Source organism: Muntiacus reevesi, chromosome 7 (assembly GCF_963930625.1).
Source record: "Muntiacus reevesi chromosome 7, mMunRee1.1, whole genome shotgun sequence".
Lineage (NCBI taxonomy): Eukaryota > Metazoa > Chordata > Mammalia > Artiodactyla > Cervidae > Muntiacus > Muntiacus reevesi.
In genome coordinates, this window is record NC_089255.1 from 46,551,108 (window position 1) to 46,574,882 (window position 23,775).

A 23,775-nucleotide genomic window follows, 5' to 3' on the forward strand; every position below is an offset into this window, starting at 1 on the left:
GGTTAATGCCTTGGAACAAGTCAGTGCCAAATAAAAGAGATGCTAAAGGAATTATTAAGCCAAATGTAAAATTCTGTGTACATTTTTTTTTTTTTTTGCCCTTTTTGTATTCTTTATAGCCTCAAGACTGTAAAGAATCCTGTTTTTGTGAGGAGTATCATTCAGAGGAAGTCATCTGTCAGCAACCTACCCATTCATTTCATTTGTGCTCCTACCATACATATTCTGTCATTATTACATTTCCAATATTTTGGCAATGTTGAAATTAAAAATTAAAGTTTATATTATAAGCAGTCATAAATATTCTAAAGGGCACTGTGTACAGATATTTTACTCAATTTTTGTGTAATTGCACCTGCCAAGTTATTTTCTTTATTACAGAAGGTTATTCTAGACTAAAAAAAATCTGTGAATTTCTGCCTGTATTGAAGTAACAGGTCCGTTTAGAATAAAATAAGGTGAATTGTACCAGAATTTGCTGTCAGGAAGAAGTCTCTTGTTTTCTTTTCTGTCCTCTAGTCTGCTAACTTGAATTTTATCCTTTTCTCACTAAAATGCTTCCACTGAGAAGGACGTAAACGTAAAAAGCACAAAAAACATTTTAAGAAACCTTTTAAAGGTCTTGATCGCTCAAAAGGTAGGTAAAAGTGGTTTTTATGCCATGTGTTATTTATACACATTGCCACTTGATTTCTGTCTTCAAAGGTAAAATAAATGTTAGATTATGATGTAACTTCAAAATAAGTTTTAGGGATTTCCCTGTTGATATAGTGGCTGAAAAATAAGTTTTAAGTTGGAAATGCTTATTAAAATCTAAAATAAAGCAAGGAATAGGTTGTAATTCCTGTTGAGTAGTACTTTAGTTATCCTTCAATCATTGATTATGAATTATGTGATACTTTCAACTCTTGAACTTGTATTTTTCTGTTTTTTATAGATAAACCAAAAGAAGGCAAAAAGGATACATTTTTGGAAAAATTGGCAACTCAAGTAATTAAAAATGTACAAGTAAAAATCACAGACATTCACATTAAATATGAAGATGATGTAAGTAGTTTACTTGGTCTAAGTTAGTAATTGTGTGCCTTATGACATTAATTATTATTAATTATTGATTTGCCCGTACATGGCAGTTTTAAATCCAAGATTAAGTTTTTCCTGTTTAGTACACTACCATATCTCCTTACTAGCATTAAGCTTTTTTCATTAACTGTGTAAATATATCATAAACCACCATATGTTTCTGTCTAAAGCTAATTTAAGAGATTTTTGGATTTTCCTTTATTATTTATTTTGAATTATGTTTAAAGACTTAGACTAATAAAGCTTTAAGGAACTAATTTTTTTTTTTTTTCACAAAGACAAAAAAATTGGTTCCCAGAGGTAATGAAGTAATCATTTATAATGGTGGTTGTTAGAAAGGGGACTAAAACCCAGGTCACTGGGCTGCTAGTCTCATGTACTTTACATTCTGCCACACAGGATTTTAGCACACACAGCTACTCGTATACATGTGAAGCAATGTTTAGAAACCACTTTACTGATAACTGAGAGCTTAATGTTAGTTGATTAAGAACTATTTGATTGATTAATTTTAATTAAACATAATCAATATTTTGAACTTAATAGGCATTGCTTTGTCTTAAAGTTTGAAGCGTAAATGAAAAGCCTTGAATTTTTTCATTTACGTAATGAATTGGAAAAGCTTTTTCATCTTTTCAAAAAATGAGTTTGCTTTCTTTTTTGTTTTTAGTTTGCTTTAAGTTTAGATTACATTTAAAGTCATACTGCCATATAGAGAATTTATTTTACTTTCCTGAGAAGTCCCTTTTTTCAGTTCATATTCAGTAAGATACACTTGTAGTTTTTCAAGATACACCATCTCTGTCTTATACGGACTTTGTGTTTTGGTTTTCTATAGTCATTAGACTGACTTTTGCTAACAAACAAATGTCTGAAAAACCTAGCTCATCATTAGACTGAAATTTTTTTTTTGGCTGTATTGTCTTCATTGCTGTGTGGGCTTTTCTCTAGGTGTGGTGAGCAGAGGCTACTCTCTAGTTGCATGCTTGGGCTTCCCATTGCGGTGGCATCTCTCGTTGTGGAGCAGGGGCTCTGGGGTATGCAGGCTTCAGTAGTTGCAGCACATGGGCTCAGTAGCTGGGGCCCCTGGCTCTAGAGCACAGGCTCAGTAGCTGTGGCACGCAGGCCTAGTTGCTCCGTAGCACGTGGGATCTTCCTGGATCAGGGATCGAACTCAGATGTCTCCTGCATTGGCAGGTGGATTCTTTACTGCTGAGGCACCTGGAAAGTCCAGTAGACAGAATTTTACAAACCAGTGTCTAAAAAGCCTAACGCATTAATTGCCTTGTTTAAAACAAGCTTAGAACTCAACTTGTCATGGAAGTAAAAGAATTATTCTTAAAGCCAGTGGTATGTTGATGAATAATAATCTCAGCTTTTAAAAATTTTTTTATTTTTAATTGAAGGATAATTGCTTTACAGTATTGTGTGGGTTTCTGCCAAACATCAACATGAATCAGCTATAGGTATACCTATGTCCCCTCCCTCTTAACCCTCCCTCCCACTTTCAGTTTAAACTTAAACTAAGCTTTTCTACTGAGCAAGTACAATTTGAAAGGTACGTTATTTCTTTCTCTTTGATGAAAAAATACAGAGATGCACAGGAGTGGGACAAGTAATATCAATTAAATTTAAGTTGGTGTCAGTGACAAAATATATTAAAATAATCTACAGAAAAAATTAAAAGCACAAAGGGATCTTCCTTGTATCTTGCCTCTTTCAGTGTGATTACCTTAATTTGTGCGTGTGGAAAGATTAAAAATATAGAAATGGGGGTAGGGAGAGTTTAATTTATCATAAAGATGCTCATTGTATGAGAGCAGTAATTTATGGGGAGTACATTAGCAGCTGAGGAGTTGTGTTTTATTAAAGTTCCTTCTGAAATAGCTGCAAATTATTTTGAGCTTGATATCCATAGGCCTAAAAAGATGAATATGGGAATGAAGGAAATATATTTTGCCACAAACTGTAATATATCTGATATTAAAAACAAAGCTTACAAAGTTCATGCTTTACAGCTATACCAGATAATGGTTTTCCTGTTTGAGAAGGGTGTATGTATGTGACTCAAGTCCCTGATGGATGATTTAGAACATTATGTGATTTTTCTCTTGTCTCTAGTTTCCCTATTTTCTTTCATGACCAAAAAGCACTAATTTTTGTACATTCTGTGAGATGTCAAAAACAAAGTCATCATACACAAAATGGCACAGTTTAAGCACTGTGTATAAATATTACTTAGATATTGAAATGAGAAATAGATCAGTTTAATAATAGCAGATTTTGGGTTAAGGGATTGAGGGAATTAAATATTAAGGATCTTGAGCATCTTCTAACAGTTTTTTAAAGTGTCATCGGAAATTAAAGGTGTAGAGAGACAGTTCATATTTCTAAATGTGAAAGTCTTTTAAAAATAATTTAGTGGCACTGTTTTATCTACAACTCCTTGTTTTATTTATCTATGGAGAACATCTTTAGTGCTGTACATAAAGAGGTTGTCTCTTTTAAACTATCTGGACAAGAATCTGTTTAGTCCTAGTTAGTGCATGTTCTCACTTCTAGTAGAAAAATAGTTCCAGTGGGAAAGTGTCATGTTTTTGTCATGCCTACAAAATATGGAGAATCTCAGCCATGTTAGTGTCTTCCTTCCCTTTCTTCTCCACAAATCCATTCGTGTTGTGTAACTTACCTGGAAATTCATTGTCCTTTGTTGCCTGTTGTAGAGTGTGAAATGGATTTACCCTCACTATGAGTGTATTTTAATGTCACTTTTTTTCTTTGACAGATATCAGATCCAGAGCGGCCTCTTTCATTTGGTGTCACACTGGGAGAACTTAGTCTATTGGTAAAGTTGACTTTATTTAAAATTTCTGTGGAATCTGTAAAATATTATTCTCAGGGTGAATTTCCTAAATCAGCTATTGCTGCAAATAGCTGTTTTATTTTTATATGTAACTTTTCTACAGCTTTTCTAGAAATTTACAATTTTAGTGATACTTTTATTATATTCTCTAATTATTTTGATTTATCTTTGTATTTAACAAATATAAAAATATTAAGAACAAGTGTTTTGAAAGTCTTAAAAGCGGTATCTTAAATGCGTAGTAAATTAGGGGAAGATAGATTTCCATAGAGTCAAGTTCTTATCCACGGTATAATTTCCAAATAACTTGTACATGTGTATCTGTTTATATGTATGTATCTGTGTGTTTATTATATTGAAATTTACATAAGATAATTTATTTCGATTAAGTGTTTTACAGTGCAGTTTATTTTTTCTTTTATGGTCCTTAGTATATAGAGTGGGTATATCCTGGTTGGACATTTTTTTTTCTATTCTGGACAACTGAGTGGTAGGAAACATGTTTTAACGTTAAGGACAGTGAGCAGTAAATCACATTGGGTATATTTTTGCTTTTTGATTAGTTATGTGAAGAGGGCCTTAGGAGGGAAAGAAGACGAAGGAAAAAGGAAAGAGAAGTAGTCTATTAAACAGGAAAAGGTCTCTGTTCCACTCCTTAAGAATGATACATGCATACAGAGAAGTAGAGATATACATCAGTTGAAGATCAAAGCAAAAAAATATAACAGGTATTGGAGACATAAAGGAAAGGGAGTCAAGGAAGCTAGTGTTTAATACACTGTTTATCTTCTGGTTGTCTCCAAAATAAATTTGAAGTAGCTTTCAATAAAAAAAAATAATACTATAGTACTTTGGAAGAACCAGAATCTGTGTTCTGAAAGGTAGAGGAGTAATTGTTCCAGAGAAATGAGACTAACAGTATTAGTCATAAGAAAGGTCAGTATTTAATATTGAGCTTCTAGCAGACCAAATGAAAAACACAGAATAGTCGTGTGGCTTGCTTTGCGTTGACCAGTCACAGGAGTACGAGGGCAGAGGATGAGGTGGAGTTTCCTCACTGTGTGCTGTCCTCTGATCCTCTGTATCCTCAGAGTTTTCATACGGTTTTCTTTGCCTGTGTTACTCTTTTCCCTTAAACTGCCTGGTGATTCTATTCAGGTTTTTATATTTCCTTGAGATAGTACTGTTTTTCTCTTTTTTTTTTACTTTTAGAATTTACTCCTCCCCCCCCTTTTTATTTTTTTTTAATACTCCCCTTTGTATTTTATCAAAGCACCCGTGACACCTTACTGTTCTGGTTACCATGTTGGTTTCCTTCTATCCAGCCGCCATTCATTAATACAAGAGTACCTGTATTTAGTGTTTTTGTGATGATTTAAATAAAGAGTTTGAATAAAGTATTTGGCACATTGGCTCAATTTCTGCTTCAGCTACTACATTGACTATTATAACAACAATAATAGCAGACTCACCTCTTTCTGTATCTGTACCGTTCCTTTTTTTCATCTTTTCAAATGCAAACTAACTCTTAAATCTTAGATAACCTCCCCACCTCTGACTGGATCCCATCCTCTGCCATGTCCTTAGGAGCCTTTCCCCGACTCTCTCTCATTCTCTTCTACCTTTTGTCCTTTCTTCCTTATTTCTGTCAATTTCCTTTTCTTTCCTAAATCTTCAACTCTTCTTCCCTGCCCACCACTGTCTTCTAACCAATTAAGTGCATTTAAGTCTCTCCTTTATATTAAAATTAAAAAGCCTCTCCTTAACCTCTTCTTACTCCACTCAGTGACATCTAACTACTGCCTAGCTAGCTCCTTTTTTTTTTTTTTTTTTTTAATTCATGCCCACTCTCAGACACAGAATAGCTCAGTAATTATTTTCTGGATGAATGAACTCAATTAAATTAGAACCTCCTCAATTCTCTTTTTCACTGTTCCTTTGATTTTGTAATATATGTATGTGAAAAACAGGTAACTCCCATTAGCCAGTGTTAACTAGATGTCTTGTTATTTCTAAGTTATTTTGTTACGGTTATTAGAGCACTGTTTTGTGATACATATACTTCATTTCACAGTTATTCTTTTTTTTTGTTTGTTTTAGACTGCAAACAAACACTGGACACCGTGCATACTAAATGAAGCAGAAAAAATTATATACAAGGTACTAGACTAGACTTTTTAATCTAGTTATTTTCCTAAGTACAAACATTTAATGTATTTTCTTCAAGAAACCTTGATAGAGCAGAATATACCATTGGAATGGGAGTTGAAAGTTTAGGGTTTAGTTTTGGCTCAGCTACTTACTATGTTACCTTCTAAAATTACCTCTTCTGAGGTTTAGATTCTTCACCTAGAATATAAAGAAACTGGATAAAATTAATATTTCCCAAATTGTATTTGATGGGGCATTAGATAATTGAGATAATATTAGATTTGTTGAAAAAATGATCTCTGGTCAAGTAAGATTACTGACTAAAACAGAAAGCTGTTCATAGTTAGACAAGTATATTTTATTTTGTTTTAAACTCCGGGATTTCACATAATAAACACTTTGAATCTTCCAAAGGGATATTTTGTATGTACCTTTCTTCACCTTTGTTGATCACAGAATCCTCTTCCCTTCACCCTTCCTTTGAAACAGCCATTTGTATTCATTGGAGGAATCATGTCTTTCTTATTCACTGAAATACTTACAGAGTCTGTTAAATACTAAATTCTCAATAAATATTTGATTATTGAATGAGTAAATCCCCTTTTGAACCGTGTTCCTGTGAGCACAATTCAGCGAATGCTAGATTAAGTATTAGTTGCTCAGTCATGTCCGACTCTCTGGACCCTATGGACTGTAGCCCGCCAGGCTCCTCTGTCCATGGAATTGTCCAGGCAAGAATACTGGGGTAGATAGCCATTTCCTTCTTCAGGGGATCTTCCTGACCCTCAGATCGAACCTAAGTCTCCTGGGTTGCAGGCAGATTGTTGTTTTTTTTTTTACCATCTGAGCCACTAAGGAAGCCCAGATTAATAGTAAAGTCTCTGAATAACATATATTCATTTTCCTCCACTTTTGCATCATCTTCTTCCCTTTAAAAGTTCAAAATGACAGTTGGATGATTTTGGTATAGTGAGCATGAGAATATTCTTTTAATATTGATACATAACTTCAATTTGTTAGTTGCCTGATTTTTCCAATTTTTCTTTTATAGCTTATACGACTTGATAGTCTCAGCGCCTACTGGAATGTTAACTGCAGCATGTCTTACCAGGCATCAAGGGAAGAGATCTTGGTAATTTCACTTTGTCCCCTGAATAGCTGACTGTACTCCTGAGATTTATTTTACTTACGAGGTCTCTAATGAGGACAAGATACTGATCTTTTGCTTAAGTTGTAACTAAGTCAGAAGTGTGCAACACAGTTTTTGGAATTGACTCTATCTTAAGAATAGCACTTTTGTTTTTGAAGATCTTTGTGACATCTTTCACTTGACAGTGAGATGAGAATGTATACTATCAAATTAAAACTGAATTTATGGTTTTTCACACACTCATTTTGATAGCATTCTGGTTGCATTGTGGAGTTTCATATGAGAATGATTACTTGAAGAGGATTGTAAAGAAAGATACCTGTTAGATTTTAAAAAATGTATCTGTAGCATATACTTTAAGCATTTACAGTGATGCATCATAGTGAATGATTGATTCAAAACTAAGCATGCTAAGTCATGTCTTAAAGCTAAGCAGTCTTAGTCATTTTATTTACTTAGAAGAGAAAAGAAGAACAGTTGAATTTTCTGAACTGAATTAATTCCAAGATTCTGTCTTTTATTTCTCAGAAAGATACTGTAATGGTTAATTTGCCTTTGTCTAGAAGGTGATTGAGATCCTAATTTATGAACGTGTGTGTGTACACATCATATACATTTTAAGTCAGAGTGGAACAGTCTTATGTTGTTTCTAGATATTTAGAATTTATAAAAATTATCTACTGAAGTAATATTCTAAAGAAATATATCTGTAAATAGTGCTCAGTGTGTTTTTCTTATGGACTAATAATTACAAAGTTGGGAATAAATATACTGATTTAGAACCAAATTTTATGTGCGTGTATGTGTCAGGGGTGCTGAGAATATATGCATTTTCTTTTTCATTCTTATATCATTCAAAATTTTTATTTAGGATCAGCTGAAAAGTGAAATTCTTACAAGTAACAACATACCCCCAAACCATCAATACAGTAAGTAATGATAAAAGTTTATTTTATGTTATAGGAAACATGGAATTAAGTACTTTATTTTAATATATGTTTTCTGATAAAGTTATTTTGACAAAGAGAAAGTATTAATTTTATATGTTAGTGTCATGATACCACATATTCGGTATATATTTTGGTATTTAGAAATAGATTGTAACACTTACACCACTGGAGAGAGAAGGGCAGTGTGGCTACAGTTCCCTCCCAACAGCTAACCCCCTTGACCTCCATGTTTTTCCCTATCTTGTTATCGTCTGCTTTGTTTTAGGAATTAGATTTTCTTTTCTTTTCTTTGTTTAATAATGAAATCTCTGAGGTCTTGATATTCAGGTTACCTTGAACATGTCAGTATTGTAGTGTTAAGACAAACTACTCCAGAAGTTTTTAAAAAATGAAGTATAGATGATGATAGTATAGCTTCCCAAGTGGTCCAGTGGTAAAAAAATCTGCCTGCCAGGGCAAGAGATGGAGGAGTTGCAGGTTCAATCCCTGGATCAGGAAGATCCCTTGGAGCAGGAAATGGCAACTCCCTCCAGTGCTGTTGCCTGGACAATTCCATGGACAGAGGAGTTTGGTGGACTACAGTCCATGGGGTTGCAAAGAGTTGGCTTGACTGAGCATGCATGCATGCATGCACATAGTTGATTTATAGTATTATGTTAATTTCAGGTATACAAAGTACAGATAATGTGTTTTTACAGATTATACTTCATTGTGGATTATTATAAGATATTGGGTCTAATTCCCTGTGCTATACCCTTATTGCTTATCTGTTTTATGTGTTGTAGGTTGTACATGTTAATCACATACCCTAATTTGTCCCTTCCCCTTCCCTCTCCTCTTTGGTAGCCACAAATTTATTTTCTACATCTGTGAGTCTGTGTCTGTTTTGCATATTCAGCCATTTGTGTTTTTTTTAGATTCCATATATAAATGATATCATGTAATATTGGTCTTTGTCTTATTTCACTTAGCATAATATTCTCTGAGTTCATTCATATTGCTACGTATGGCAGTGTTTCATTCTTCTTTGTGGCTGAGTAATATTCCACTGTATATATGCACCGTATTTTAATCCTGCCTCTTGATGGCGTTTGGGTGACTGGGATGTCTTGGCTGTTGTAAATAGTGCTGCTGGGAATACTGGGGTGCATGTGTCTCTTCAAATTAGTGTTTTTATTTTGTCAGGATATATACCCAGAAGTGGAATTGCTGGGTCATACGGTAGTTCTATTTTTAGTTTTTTGAGGAACCCTCCATACTGTTTTCAGTAGTGACTGCACCAGTTTACATTTCCCACTGACAATGCACAGGGGTTCCCTTTTCTTCACATTCTCTCCCAGCATTTGTTATTTATAAACTTTATGATGGTAGCCATTCTGACAGATGTGGGGGGTAAACTCACTGTTGCTTTGATTTTAATTTCTCCAGAGATCTTTTCTGTTTTTTGACAGCCTTACCTTTATTTATTTTTAAGTAGATCTCTAACAAAGCTGCCTGTGTGTTATTTATCCCATACATTTTCTCTGGTATTCTTTTGTATATATTTAGTGTACCTCTTTATGTTTCTTCTCAGTTTTTATGCCCATGTTCTTCTATATTCCATACTACTATGGTTCACTATTGTTTCGTTTTAATTCTTTTATAGCTAACTGCCTTTTTATGAGAGTTGGCACTTTCTCTTTATGTCCACAAGCGTGTCTATTTAATGATGGTAAAGCTTTCAGATGCTGTTAGTTTGTGAGAGCATTTAGTTTCATTCATGAAAGAACTTGTTCAGAAAAATCTGCAACTTTATTCTTGGGCATGTTTCAATTATACATAACTTCTAAATAAGTTAAAAAATTTTATACAATCTTATGCATATTATACATACTATAAGATATCACAATTTATATAATTTTAATACTGTTCACAATTATAATTTATTTATTTTTTTTCACAATTATAATTTATTACATTACTTTGCTCTGTCATACTCCCTGATACTCTTTTTTATTCTACTTAACTTCAAGAATATTGTCTTCTTTTGAGTCTAAAACTATATATGTAATAATCATTTTGAAAATTATAAAGTAGTAGGCAACTTTTTCTGGGTAATATGAATTTCATTCATGATTCTGTTTCTAAATTCTAACTATGATTCAATAAGATTAAAATTAATCAAGTTTTATTTCCTATCTTGTATTGGTATTTTTTGTGGGGGCATCTCAGGTAACAATGATTATTTTAAAAAAATTTTTATTGGAGTAGAGTTGATTTACAATGTTTGGTTAGTTTCATGGGTGCAGCAAAGTGAATCAGTTATATATATATACATATATATATATATATATATATTTCCACTTTTTTTAGATTCTTTTCCCATTTAAGCCATTACAGAGTATTGAGCAGAGTTCCCTGTGCTATACAGTAGTTATCTGTTTTATATATTAGTTATCTGTTTTATATATTATAGTAATGTGTATATGTCAGCCCCAATCTTCCAATTTATCCATACTGCTGTATTAGTATTTTTAATAAATAATAAAATCATTAAATATCTTGCAGCAAGGAAGAGAAACATAGTTTTACACAGATGTAAATAATCAAGATTAGATTGTGTATATTTTGTGCATTTCTTACTTAGAAGCATAGAACACCATCTTCCTCCTTGGAGATTCCACTTTTACCATTGAGTTTGGGAATTCTTATTATGTAGATAAATAGATGCTTAAATAGTTTTTGGTGGTGTTTTTTTTTACATTTTTTTAAAATGTATTTTTGATCATTTTTCTTTACTTTCAGGGTAACAGTGTTCTCATAACTATTTACAGTTGTTCATAGGTAAGGGCATATAAATATATCTTATGTCTTCCCATGTTGTGTAAGTTTTTCAGCCAATATCAGCCTCTGCAAAACTTTACATGAATCCTTATGCAGAAACAGAGCTCAAAACACCTAAACTTGATTGGAACATAGAAGTACAAAATATTGCTATTGAACTGACCAAACCTCAGGTAAGATTCATTTAAGTACTTACAGCTTTGACTAGCCTTGAATCTCAACAGCTTTTGTCCTCTGTGACTGTTCCTACTTCACTGCTCTGGGGGTTCTTTTGGTTTGTTATTGTTGAGTTTTAACTCCTAAAAATAGATTATATGTATATTTTTAAAATTAAATAAATACCAAATATAAGAAATAGTTTTCTTTCATTTTTTTCTGATTTTCACCTTATTGGTGGAGAATCCTACCAAATTATAGTGCATGACATGGTTCCATTTAATTCCCAGTTCTTGATGCAAGGTTTTAATAGTTTTATTTTCCTTCCTCAGATTTTAATAGCAAACACTCTTACATTAAATATTGTTTAGTTAATTTTTAGAACAGCTGTGTTGGCATTTTTTTTTCCTTTACTTGTTTCTCAAGTTTGGTTATGTGCCTAAGGAGTTTTAGTAACTAATCTGGAGAACTGGAAGTGAAAGGAAAATGAGGGGTTTATAGTTAATTGAACTTTTAGCCCAGTGCAGTCCAGTACACATATAATGCAAGTCATATGTGTTATTTTAAATTTTTAGTAACTACATTAGCAAAGTAAGAAAAGAGGGAATTAATTACTAAAATTAATGACATTTTATTTAACTTAATGTACCCCAAATATAATCATTTCAACATGTGAAAAGTGAAAGTGAAGTCGCTCAGTCGTGTCCAACCCTTTGCAACCCCACGGACTGTAGCCTACCAGGCTCCTCTGTCCATGGGATTTTCCAGGCAAGAGCACTGGAGTGGGGTGCCCCTTCCTTCTCCATAGGATCTTCCCGACTCAGGGATCGAACCCGTGTCTCCTGCATTGTAGGCTTTACCATCTGAGCCCCCAGGGAAGTGATTACATTTCAACATGTAATCAAAATTAAAAATTGTTACAATATTTTATATTCTTTTGTTTTTTTTTAAGTCTTCAAAATTTGGGGTATGTTTTACACATAGAAATACATTTAAGTTCCTGCTGTCCACATGTTAAGTACTAGTAACTCTTAGGTTAAACCTCTTTTTTCTTCATCTATCTTCTTGCTGTGTGTGTGTGTTTTTCTCCATTTGAGCTGTTTTGTATTGGTGGTTAAATAATTTTATCTTAACTTTAATTATGCAATAATTCCCTGGAGCAATTTGGAAACTTAGCTTATAGGTTGCCACTACTTGAAATGACGGTCCAGAGGAAAGTATGTTTAGTTTTAGCACTAAGTGAGTTTCATGTCAGTAGTAACAGACACCATATTCATTGGTTCTAAGGTTTACATTTATTTCACACTTTAATATACGTGAAAATAGGATGCATATTATTATTGGTGGTATGATGTTTAATCGGCAGTGCTTAATATTATATTACAATTGGTGGTTTCTTAAATTTGATGAAATATATTATTGAGTCACCAAGCAACTATGGTATTCATTGTTCAAGTCTCACTAGGCAGAAAATATAATAAAATTTGGTGTTTATCCATGTTGTGATGTAACAGATGTAACTTGGTTTTTGTTTTAATAGTACTTAAGTATGATCGACCTTTTGGAGTCAGTGGATTACATGGTTAGAAATGCTCCTTACCGAAAATATAAGCCTTATTTACCACTTCATACCAATGGTCGACAATGGTGAGTTAGAATTTTTAAAAAATATTTTATGTAATCATATGATTAGGAACTCTCAGAGCTAACAGACCTTTAAAGACATGTAACGAAGCCACTTTTTTTCAACAGACATTAGAGGGCTATCTTTTATATTATGTCCTTGTTCCTTTTTTTTATAAAGACATTTTCTCGTACTCATGCTCCTAGATTAAATTCTTAACTTAGCATTCAAGACTTTCAACATTTTTTTGATCATATTGCCCTTCAGTCATGCATGTGAACTCATTGTCACAAATATATTGGGATATTATTAATTTCATACAGCATGTCATTTTGTCTTTATTATTTTGCTTTGGCATACCCTCTTCCTGGAATGATTTGCTTATTTTATAATGTATTTAAGTTAGAGAATTGAAGTATTGGGGAACTGAAATGTTATGGCTGAACCTTTGTAAGAATAGAGTTAATAAGAACAGAAACAGTAACAGTGTAGCTGTAAAATGTCAATGCTATTTTCCTGTTTTTTTAAACCTTCGTATTCCAACGTGCATTAACAAAATTTGATTTGCAGGTGGAAATACGCAATCGATTCTGTTCTTGAAGTTCATATAAGAAGGTATACACGAATGTGGTCATGGAGTAATATAAAAAAACACAGACAATTGCTCAAGAGTTATAAAAGTGCCTATAAAAATAAGCTAACCCAGACTAAAGTCCCAGAAGAAACACAGAAACAAATTCAGGTATATCTTGCATGTATTGGGAAGCTGTCATTTGTTAAATCATCCTTAAGTGTTAATTTTTCTAGATTTAAATTAAAAGACAATTTTAGGAGGAATAATACGGAGTTATTTTTGAGAGAACTGTATGGAAAATGCAAAGTGTTTTTATCTGTTTTTTTTCTTTTAAAAATACCTTCCTAATATCAGCCTACTATAAACTATTTGGAGAAATGTATTTAGTTTTTATAATAATAATATTTAGAAAATCAGTGTCAGAGCTGTTTAAATATGTAATTATTATTAGCTAAATATGTATTGTTTGTTTTGTTAGGGGCTTTTTTTAAAAGAGGTCAAAGTATTTGTAAAAAATAGTTCTTATTCCTTAGGATAGGAGTCTTATTTACCCTCTTTTGAAATACAGAAAAACACTGTACAAAATATATAATTTGCTGAGTATCATCTGGTCTTGATTATATCACTATTTTTGCCACAAATTCATAATGTAAAGAATTAATTGTTATTCTGAAATATATGACAATCACTAGTATTATATATTAGAAAAAGTGTCAATTTTCTCAACATCTTAGATCTGTTATTCTCATGTATAAAATGGAGATAGTATGTATCTTACACAGTTTGTGGGAATTGCATGAAATAACAGGTAGAACATCTGACAAACAGGTCACCTAGTTCATATTAGATTCCCCTTATATAAATTCCCCAAGTCAGTTTCTGCTTTAGCATACTTGATTTGAAGAATTTTACATGCTTAAATTTTGTATTTTATTAAGGTGCCTTTAGTATAATGATTTTAAAGTAGCACAGAGAAGAGGGAGTTCAAATAACAACCATAAGGCTAATACCTAAAGCAGGTCCCCCTCTTAATGTTTCCATTTGCATGTATGGCTGTCTCTGTATTGTTGTGGTTTCATTAAATTCTTTGTTTCATAGTTAATGAGTTAACTTTTTTGAAAAACTGTTCTCACATTGCAAAATGTAAGAATGTAAAAGCCAAATATCTGTTCAGATTTATACTTACACTTTCATTAGATCACAGATACTGTTTGTTCATGGACAGGAATAAGCTTAGAAATAGAGATGAAAAAATTTTGTTTAATGACCATACTCTTTGTTTACAAGTGTCCCTTTGTTTTATAGGACTTGGAGAAGACACTAGATGTTTTTAACATCATTTTAGCAAGGCAACAAGCACAAGTTGAGGTAATCATTTTTATTAGCTGACTTTATGTTTTAAGTGGGTTGTAACTACTCCTTTAAACCTGGAATCAAGAAGTTAAGTTGCATAGAGAGTAGTTTAGATTTACTCAAATGAAAATAAAGGTTGAATTTTCATAGCTCAGTCTCAGGAAAAAATAAAATTGGAATATTGGGGAGAAAAAACCTCAGAAGTATGAAGGGGAAAAATTTATAATTTTATAACAAAATTTTTGCTAATCCCCCAAAAGAAAGTAAGTAAAAGTCAAACATAGTCCTAGCAACACAGAATGCTGGTGTTAACATTTTGATATGTAGGCTTCCAGTTTTTCTCTCATGCACATGTATCTAGTTACTTATGCTTTTTAGCCCCTATTTCTTTCCCTTTGTTTCCTCTTCCTTCCCTTCCTTCACCCATCTTCTTTTCCCCCTCCTTCTCTCTTCTTCTCTTCCTTCCTTCCTTTTCTATTTTTATAAAATTGGATTCAGTCTCTTTGTAACATTTTCAGTACTTACAATCTCTTTGTAGTAATAATTACTGACTTACATTACTTGGTAACTTCTCCTCATTGTTCCTTGTCATTTCTATTATTCTGTAACGTAACTTTTTTGGAAATTAAGAGATAGTTAGGGGGATTGTGATGAACATATACACACTGCTGTATTTAAAATGGATCACCAATAAGGACCTACTGTATTGCAGATGGAATTCTGCTCAATGTTGTGTAGCAGCCTGGATGCGAGGGAAGCTTGGGGGACAATGTGTGCATGTGTGTGTATGGCTGAGTCCCTTGCTCCTCACCTGAATCTGTCACAACACTGTTCATCGACTTTGTCGTTGTCCAGTCTCCCAGTGGCGTCTGACTCTTTGCGACCGCGTGTACTGCAGCATGCTAGGGCTCCCGTTCCCTCACCACCTCCCAGAGTTTGTCTGATTTTCATTGGTGACGCGATCCAACCATCTCACCCTCTGTCACCCGCTTCTCCTCCCGCCTTCAATTTTTCCCAGCGTCAGGGCCTTTTCCAATGAGTTGGCTCTTGTAAGGTGCATTTCAGTAAAGCGCTGAGGAACATGAGGGAGTCAACCAGAAAGGTACCTGAGGAAGAAGTACACCAGGCAGAAGTAGCAGAGCAAGCTGAAAGGTTTCGGGCTAGGAGCACACCTGACCCATTCAGGGAACTAAGTGGAGTGGTGAAAGAGAGGAGACACCAGCGGCTGTGGGTAATGAGGTCAGAGAAGGCAGGTGGTGGAGGAGTGGGAGAGGTGCTTGTCAGCATTGGGGAGGGTGTCAGATTGTGTAAAGTGTTACAAGCAGTCCTGTGGATTTGGGCTTATATTCTGAGTTGAGGAGCTGTTTTAAGAACAGAATGATACTGTCCAATGTAGGTTTTTAAAAGTTACTCTGGCTGCTCCTTTGAAAACAGAAGCCCATAGAGGGACAACAAGGATGAAAACGGGGAGGACAATGAGGATGCTATTGAAATATTTGAGGTGAGAGATAGTAGAAGCTTGGCTGAGAATAGTGGCAGTGGAGGTGATGAGAAAGGGTCAGATTCTGGAAATATTTTGAAGATAGAGCCAGTATTTCCCATCTGATTAGATATGGGTTTTATGAAAGAGAAGTTGGAAGTGACTATAGGGATTTTGGCTTGGAGCAGTTGGAAAGGATGGAGTTGCTGTGAAATGGGATGGGGACGACTGGATGGAACATGCTTGGGTGAGATGGGAGAAGATCAGAAGTTCTTTCTGGGACTGATAGTTTAAGCTATCATATATTAACTTGGAGATAGGGAGTATGCAGTTGGATGTGTGAATGTGGAGTTTGGAAGAGAGGTCTGTGCTGGATATATATACACATCTAGAAGGGGTCAGCACATAGATGTTATTTAAAAAGCCATGGCATTGGATGAGATCACCTAAGAAGTTAGAGTACCTGGAGTCCAAAGACCCAAAGTATTTGTATTGTTTATAGGTCAGAGAAGTGAGAGCCGTGGTTACCATGGAGGAGTTGCCAGAGAGGTAGGCTCAAAGCTCTGTGACTGTAAAAACCTCAACGTCAAGTGAAGAAAGGATGTCAGGGAACAGGGAGTGATCAGCTGTGACAGATGCATCTCATTGGCCAACTGAAATGAGGAATGAGGATTTATCAAATTTGGAATGTTTCAGCCATTATTTCTTCAAAAAATTTTTTAGTTCTTATTTCTTCCTTCTTTCCTTCTTGGTCTCCAAATTTCAAATGTGTCTATGTATATATATATATATATACATATATATATATATAAAAAATACACACACACACACACAAAACACAAACATGTATGTGACCACAGGTTCTTGAGGTCTTATTCATCTTTTCCTTTAATCTTTTTTCCTCTCTGTTCTGATTGGATAGTTTCTCTTAATCTGTTTTCACGCTTACTTTTCCCTCTGTCATCTCCATTTTACTATTGAACCTATCTTCATTTTTTAATTTCAGATATTGTATCTTCCAGGTCTAGAATTATTATTGAATTCCTTTTTATAGTTTCCATTTCTCTACTGAAAATTTCAGTCTTTTTAGTAATTTCTAATGTATTTCTGTTTATCTCATGTAACATGGATACAGTGACTCTGATAGTTTAAACGTCTTGATTATGACTTGGCATCTGTAGACTTTTTCCCTTGAGAAATGGTCACATTTTTCTTTGTCTCTCTTGTTTTTCTATGTCAAATAATTTTGGATTGTATTTTGGATGATATGATTATTATACTATATATGTCCTTTGGAAAATGTTTGATATTTTGTTTTAACACACAGTCTGGTTCAGTTTTGATTTTAAGTTGTGTTTTGCCTTCTGTGGATAGTGGTTTAAATCTCAGTTCAGATCTTTCAGCCTTTGGTGTGATGGTTTGAGTCTGTTTTGCACATGAGTAATACAGGAGTTAGAGACTCATGCAGATGATTTATATCCTGCTTCAGGTCTCTAAACTTTTGCTGCTTTCATTTAGATCAGTTTCACACTGAACTGAAAGTTTGTCATTGGATTTAGCCATAAAGAAATCATTTAAGGAGCAAATTTTATAGGATATTATAGGTAGAAATTTGATAGGAATGAGAGAAAGTGGAAGATGAGGAATTGGAGAGAGTAAGCGCAGGCAGTCCTGATACTTCATTGTAAGTGGAAAACAAGATAAAGGGTGGCAACTGGTGGGCATTGTGGAGTCAAGGAAAGGTTTTCTAAGTTACTTCTGTGGCTCAGATGGTAGAGAAACTGCAATGCAGGAGACCCGGGTTCAATCCCTGTGTAGGGAAGATCCCTTGGAGAAGGGAATGGGCAACCCACTCCAGTATTCTTGCCTAGAGAATTCCATGGACAGAGGAGCCTGATGAGCTATAGTCTATGGAATTGCAGAGAGTCGGACATGACTGAGTGACTAACACTTTTGTTTCTTTTAAAAAAAATACTGTGTTCTGTTTTATATAGTATTCCATAGAATTGTTTATCCAACATAATTTTGAATAACTAATATTCCATTCTGTTTATGTACTAGAATTGGCTTCGCAATTTCCTCCCGGTTATATTTAATTATAAATGACACTATAGTGAGTAGCCTTGTCATTACATTTTCTGAAGCATTTCTTATTTTTTTAAGACAAATTCCTCAAAGTGGGTCAGAGAGTGAGTATTTTAAAAGGTATTTGCTACTGCTGTGGATTGTTCCTATGAATTAGAGGAGTAGTTTTCCAGAAGAAAGTTAATTCTAATCCTCCTTAAATTAAGTGGCTTCAATTTAATTAGGTATTCTTAATAACACTTACTAGTTGCTTGAAAATTGAAGGAAGAAGATAAATTATTAGTTGTTTTAGCTAAAGAAGGGCGGGATGTAGATGAAGAGATGACGATTAGATTCATCCAAAATTGGTGCTTTTTTGTTATAATAAAAAATCTGCAGGACCAGAGAGTTTAGAATGTAGGTTGAGGATTGGCTAAAGTTATTTACCTTGGCCCCTTAGCTAGATGAGGAAGGGAAGTGAAGGCAATAGAGGTGGTATTTAGGAAAAAGTGAAAGGGATCTGCATCCCTGTTCGTATTTTATACACATTGTTATAGTTCTTTTTGGTCTCATATAGATATATTTTACTGTGAAAAATAAAAATGCATACTAATCTATGCTAGGAGAACAAAGAAGTTAAATATTATTTCATATAGAATACAGACCAGCCAGCTATGTATTTTTTTTACCCATTACATTTCTGACTCTTGAAGATGGATTAAGCTTGACAAAAGATAGTTACAGCTGAGGTATAACGGAGACCATCAGTGATTTTGTGGACAGATATAGACCTGTTTCCCTGTATAATATCTACTTGTCAGAGATAGCTTAGTTTAAATTGAGTTGTTAATCAAACTGTTCTCTTTACTGTATAATTCAGCTCTTTTCTTTAACTTCTCTTTTGAATTATTTCACTTTTTGGTATACACTGAAGCTTACAGTATGTTAACCAATTCACTACCAATTTAAAATATTTTAAATTTAAAGTGGGAAAATTATTTACTTATTCAGGGAATGAGAAGATAGAGTCTAAGTTACTTAAACCCTTTATTCTTTTTATCCTTTCGTTTTCTACTCTTGAGTTATTCACCTGTATTTTACTAAAAAGGGTTGAAGACAAGGAGCAGCAGATAAGCCAAGGTTTGTTGAGAAAGAGGATGAAATGAGATTTGAGCACTTCCTAATTTTATTTATATTCTGTTCCCAAACTGTGTTCATAGTTAGCAAGTCAACAGTGTGTATGAATTATGAAATAAGATTGTTACAAAGTTTATTTTCGAGAATGGGAGTATCTTCCTTTCTGGGAACTTTTCATTTTAAAAACTTGCTGTCCTCTTGACTTCTTACCTTATAAATTTAGAAGGCACATTGTTCAGAAGGATTTTACTTGAAACCTTTTCTGAATCACTCACAAAATGCAGCTTCATCAGAAGAAAGCTGTCAGTACATGTGGAAAGTAATTAATAGTGAGATTGTATTAACCAGATAATGCTGAGAATCAGATCAGAAGGAACTAGCTGTATTGACTACTTTTAACTTAATGTAGTGTTAAAAAAAAAAATGTAACCACTGTTCTTACCTGCTTGGACCTGAAAGTGAAGAGGGCATTTATTCTTTAATTAAATTTTTTGAATTTTAATTTTTAGGTGATTCGATCAGGGCAAAAATTGAAGAAAAAGTCTACTGACACAGCCGAGAAACGTGGAGGCTGGTTTAGTGGGTTTTGGGGTAAGAAGGAATCTAAGAAAAAAGATGAAGAATCTTTGATTCCTGAAAGTAAGTTCCAAGTCATATGACTTATTGCATGCTGGTAAGGAAAAAATATATAAATTATGCTTTAGCTAGTTAGTTGAATTTTACTTTGTAATAATTTTGAAGTAAAAGTAGTTCAGTATAGTAAACATATAAGCAGATATATCAGGATGGAACATTTCCATGTTTATTTAAAAGGAGACTTTGAATTTTTGAGAAAAGTCATTTGTGTAAAAATTTGAAAGTTGAAATTCAGAAATCTCACATGTAGCATTCTTTATTGTTATTTTTTACATGGATATTTAATTAGATGTTTCACTTAATTTTTAAAATACTTAGGAGATTGTAAAATTGCTGTGTGACACATGAGTTGGCCTTGATGTTATGTCTGCATTTTCTTGAACTAAATAAGCAAAATACATGATGTTTAACAAGTCAACATAGTATACTAGAAGAAATTACATTGCTGCTTTTGCTTCAGCATTTGTGTGTATAAATTTAGGCCACCTGTTAATTTGGTTTGATTTTATTCACAGTCTCTGTAAGACTGAAGCAGTTGATTTCTTAAAATATTGTCTTTTTATAGCTATTGATGACCTCATGACACCAGAGGAAAAAGATAAGCTTTTCACGGCTATTGGTTATAGTGAGAGCACTCACAACCTAACTTTACCCAAGCAGGTAATTATTTAGGTGGTAATTATTCAGGTGGTTTCATTTTTCTGTATTATCTTGAACTGGATTAAACAAGTTATTGATTTTTAAAGTAGCTAGTAAAAGTATGTTGCAGTTTGTTTCTGCTTTGTTGTTGCTGTTCAGTTGCTAAGTCATGTCCAACTCTTTGCCTCCTCATGGTCTGCAGCACACCAGGTTCCTCTGTCCTCTACTTCCCGGAATTTGCTCAAATACATGTCCATTGAGTTGGTGATGCTATTCCAGCACCACAGTGTGAAAGTTTTGCTTTACTGTTTGTTAAATGTTTCAGTCAGACCTTACATTTAAAACTGTCTCCAACTTTTGATTTACTTACTTTAATGAGTGTGAGAATAACCTGATAAAAAGCACTTATTGCAGAGGTAATTAAGTCTTTTAAAATTTTATCTTTCTTGTGTGTGTGAAATATAACTCCTGTATGAAAGAGTGAGCAAAATCAAAATGTGTTGCTCATTGAGTTTGTCATAAAGCACAACTATGTGATTACCATCAAGGTTAATTTATGGACCTTGCAATAGATAGGGCATTATTATGAGATCTATCTCTGTTCTTTAACTAGTTGTATTTTGCTCATTTTCATTGCTGTGTGGGTATTTGCATTTGGAAATACCACTTTATTTATACTTTTGTTGATTGGCATTTGGGTTGTTCCTGTTTTTGGTTGTTACACTGTTAACTGCTTGTAAATGTCTTTTAGTGGGCATATGAGGTTTTCTGCTCATTATATCCTTTGGAATGGAATTGCTGTATCATAGGGTATGAGTATATTTAACTTCAATAGATTCTGCTAAATACTTTTCCAATGTGAAAAACATTTCTATCAGTAGTATATGAGGATTCTCATTATTTCACTTCTTTACCAACTCTTATCATTATCAGTCCTTTAAATTTATGCATTCTAAATGGTGAATATGTAGTATTTCATTGTGATTTTAATTTGTATTTCCTGGATAACTGAAGAGGTTTTTCACTTTTTTGTATATCCTTTTTTGTGAAGTGAGTTTTGAGTCTCTTGTTTCTTACTGGGTTGGCTTTTTCTTATTGATTTGTAGAAACCTTTTATGTATTTGTTACATTAAATTACATGACATCCTTAGAAATTATTCATCTTATAACTGGAAGTTTGTAGCTTTGACTGCCTCCATGTATTTCCCCAAAACCCTGCTCCCTGTTCCTGGTCCACCAGTCTATTCTCTGTTCCTGTGAATCTTACCTTTTTAGGTTCCACATATAAGTGATTTACTTCACTTAGCATAATGTCCTCAAGCTACATACATGTTGTTGCAGGATTTCCTTCCTTTTTATGGCTAAATAATATTCCATCATGTATATCCACACCACATTTTCTTTATTTTTTCATCTGTCCTTGGAAACTTAGGCTGTTGCAGTGTCTTGGCTGTTGTGAATAATGCTGCAGTGAATGTGGGCGTGCACATTTCTCTTTGGGATATTGATTTTATTTCCTTCAGGTAGATATCCAGATGTGGAATTGCTGGATCATATAGTACTTCTCTATTTAATTTTTGAGAAACCTCCTCACTGATGATTCCAATTTATGGGCTTCCCAGGTGGCTTATTGGTAAGGAATCCTCCTACCAGTGCAGGAGACTCAGATTTGATCCTTGGGTTGGGAAGATCCCCTGGAGAAGGAAATGGCAATCCACTCAAGTGTTCTTGCCTGGGAAATCCCATGGACAGAGGAACCTGGTGGGCTCCCTTTTGTGAGGTCACAAAAGAGTTGGACACGACTTAGTGACTAAACAACAACAATACCAGTTTACATTCCCACCCACAGTGTACAAGGGTGGAAATGCAAATTGGCATAGAATGATAGCCATTCTAAGAGGTATGAAGGGATACCTCATTGTGTTTTTTTTTTTTTCTAAAGTACATTGACTGTATTTTCCTCCATATAAAACTATTGCTTAATCTTTTTAAATTGAAGTATGGTTGATTTATACTATTACATTAGTTTCAGGTGACATCATAGTGATTTAATATTTTCATAGGTTAGCCTCCATTTAAAGTTCTTAGAAAATAATGACTCCATTTCCCTGTGACATGTAATGTATCCCTGTTGCTTATTATTTTATATATAATAGCTTGTACCTTTAATTGGATTATTTGTTCTTTTGATGTTGTTATATGAGTTCCTTTTGTATTTTTCTTATTAACCCCTTATCAGGTATGTGGTATGCAAATATTTTCTCCCATTCTGTTGATTGCATTTTCATTTTGTGATTTTTTTTTCCCCTGTGCAGAAGCTTTTTAGTTTGATGTTGTCCTGCTTGTTTATTTTTGCTTTTCTTCCCTCTGCTCAGTGTCATATCCATTGAATCATTGTCAAGATTGTCACCAAGGTGCTTTTTCTCTATGTTTTCTTCTAGGAGTTATAGTTGCAGGTCTTACATTTAAGTCATTGATCCATTTCTAGTTATTTTTTGTGAGTGGTGTAAGATAGGGGACCAATTTCATTCTTTTGCACATGAATATCCAGCTTTTTTAAGCACCATTTAATAAAATCTTTGCCCTATTGAATATTCTTGATTATTTTGTAAAATATTAATAGACCATATGTGTATGAATTTATGTCTGTGCTCTTGATTAAGTTCTATTGGTCTGTGTGCCTGTTCTGATGCTAGCACCAACCTGTTTTTGAGTCCTGTAGCTTTGTAATATAGTTTGAAATTAGGACATGTCATGCTTCTAGCTTTGGATTTTTTTTTTCCCCTCAAGATTGCTTTTGCTATTCAGGGTCTTTTGTAGTTCCATGCAAAATGCCATTGCAGTCTTGTAGGGATTGTGTGTGAATCTATAGATTACTTTGGGTAGTATGTACATTTTAAGAGTCCATAAATAAGACATAGCTTCTCTGTTTATGTTTTCTTTAGTTTCGTTCATGACTATCTTTTAGTTTTCAGTGTAGAGATCTTTCACCTCTTTGGTTAAGTTTATTCCTAAGTATTTTATTGTTTTTTTTGCTTTTCTAAATGGGATCACTTAAAAATTTTTTCTCAAATAACTCATTAGTGTGTAGA

At 33.7% G+C, this 23,775-nt stretch overlaps 1 protein-coding gene across 1 annotated transcript in view; it reads left to right on the forward strand.

Annotated features, from left to right (window-relative positions):
- VPS13C (vacuolar protein sorting 13 homolog C) overlaps window positions 1-23,775 on the forward strand; it is a 168,946-nt gene that overhangs the window by 27,571 nt on the left and 117,600 nt on the right. Inside the window, exons 6-16 of the mRNA XM_065941879.1 lie at window positions 938-1,047; window positions 3,869-3,928; window positions 6,047-6,106; window positions 7,149-7,229; window positions 8,119-8,176; window positions 11,066-11,193; window positions 12,717-12,823; window positions 13,371-13,542; window positions 14,680-14,742; window positions 19,918-20,047; window positions 20,610-20,704. Coding sequence (XP_065797951.1) covers window positions 938-1,047; window positions 3,869-3,928; window positions 6,047-6,106; window positions 7,149-7,229; window positions 8,119-8,176; window positions 11,066-11,193; window positions 12,717-12,823; window positions 13,371-13,542; window positions 14,680-14,742; window positions 19,918-20,047; window positions 20,610-20,704 — 1,064 coding nt within the window. The remainder of the gene's footprint in view (window positions 1-937; window positions 1,048-3,868; window positions 3,929-6,046; window positions 6,107-7,148; window positions 7,230-8,118; window positions 8,177-11,065; window positions 11,194-12,716; window positions 12,824-13,370; window positions 13,543-14,679; window positions 14,743-19,917; window positions 20,048-20,609; window positions 20,705-23,775) is intronic.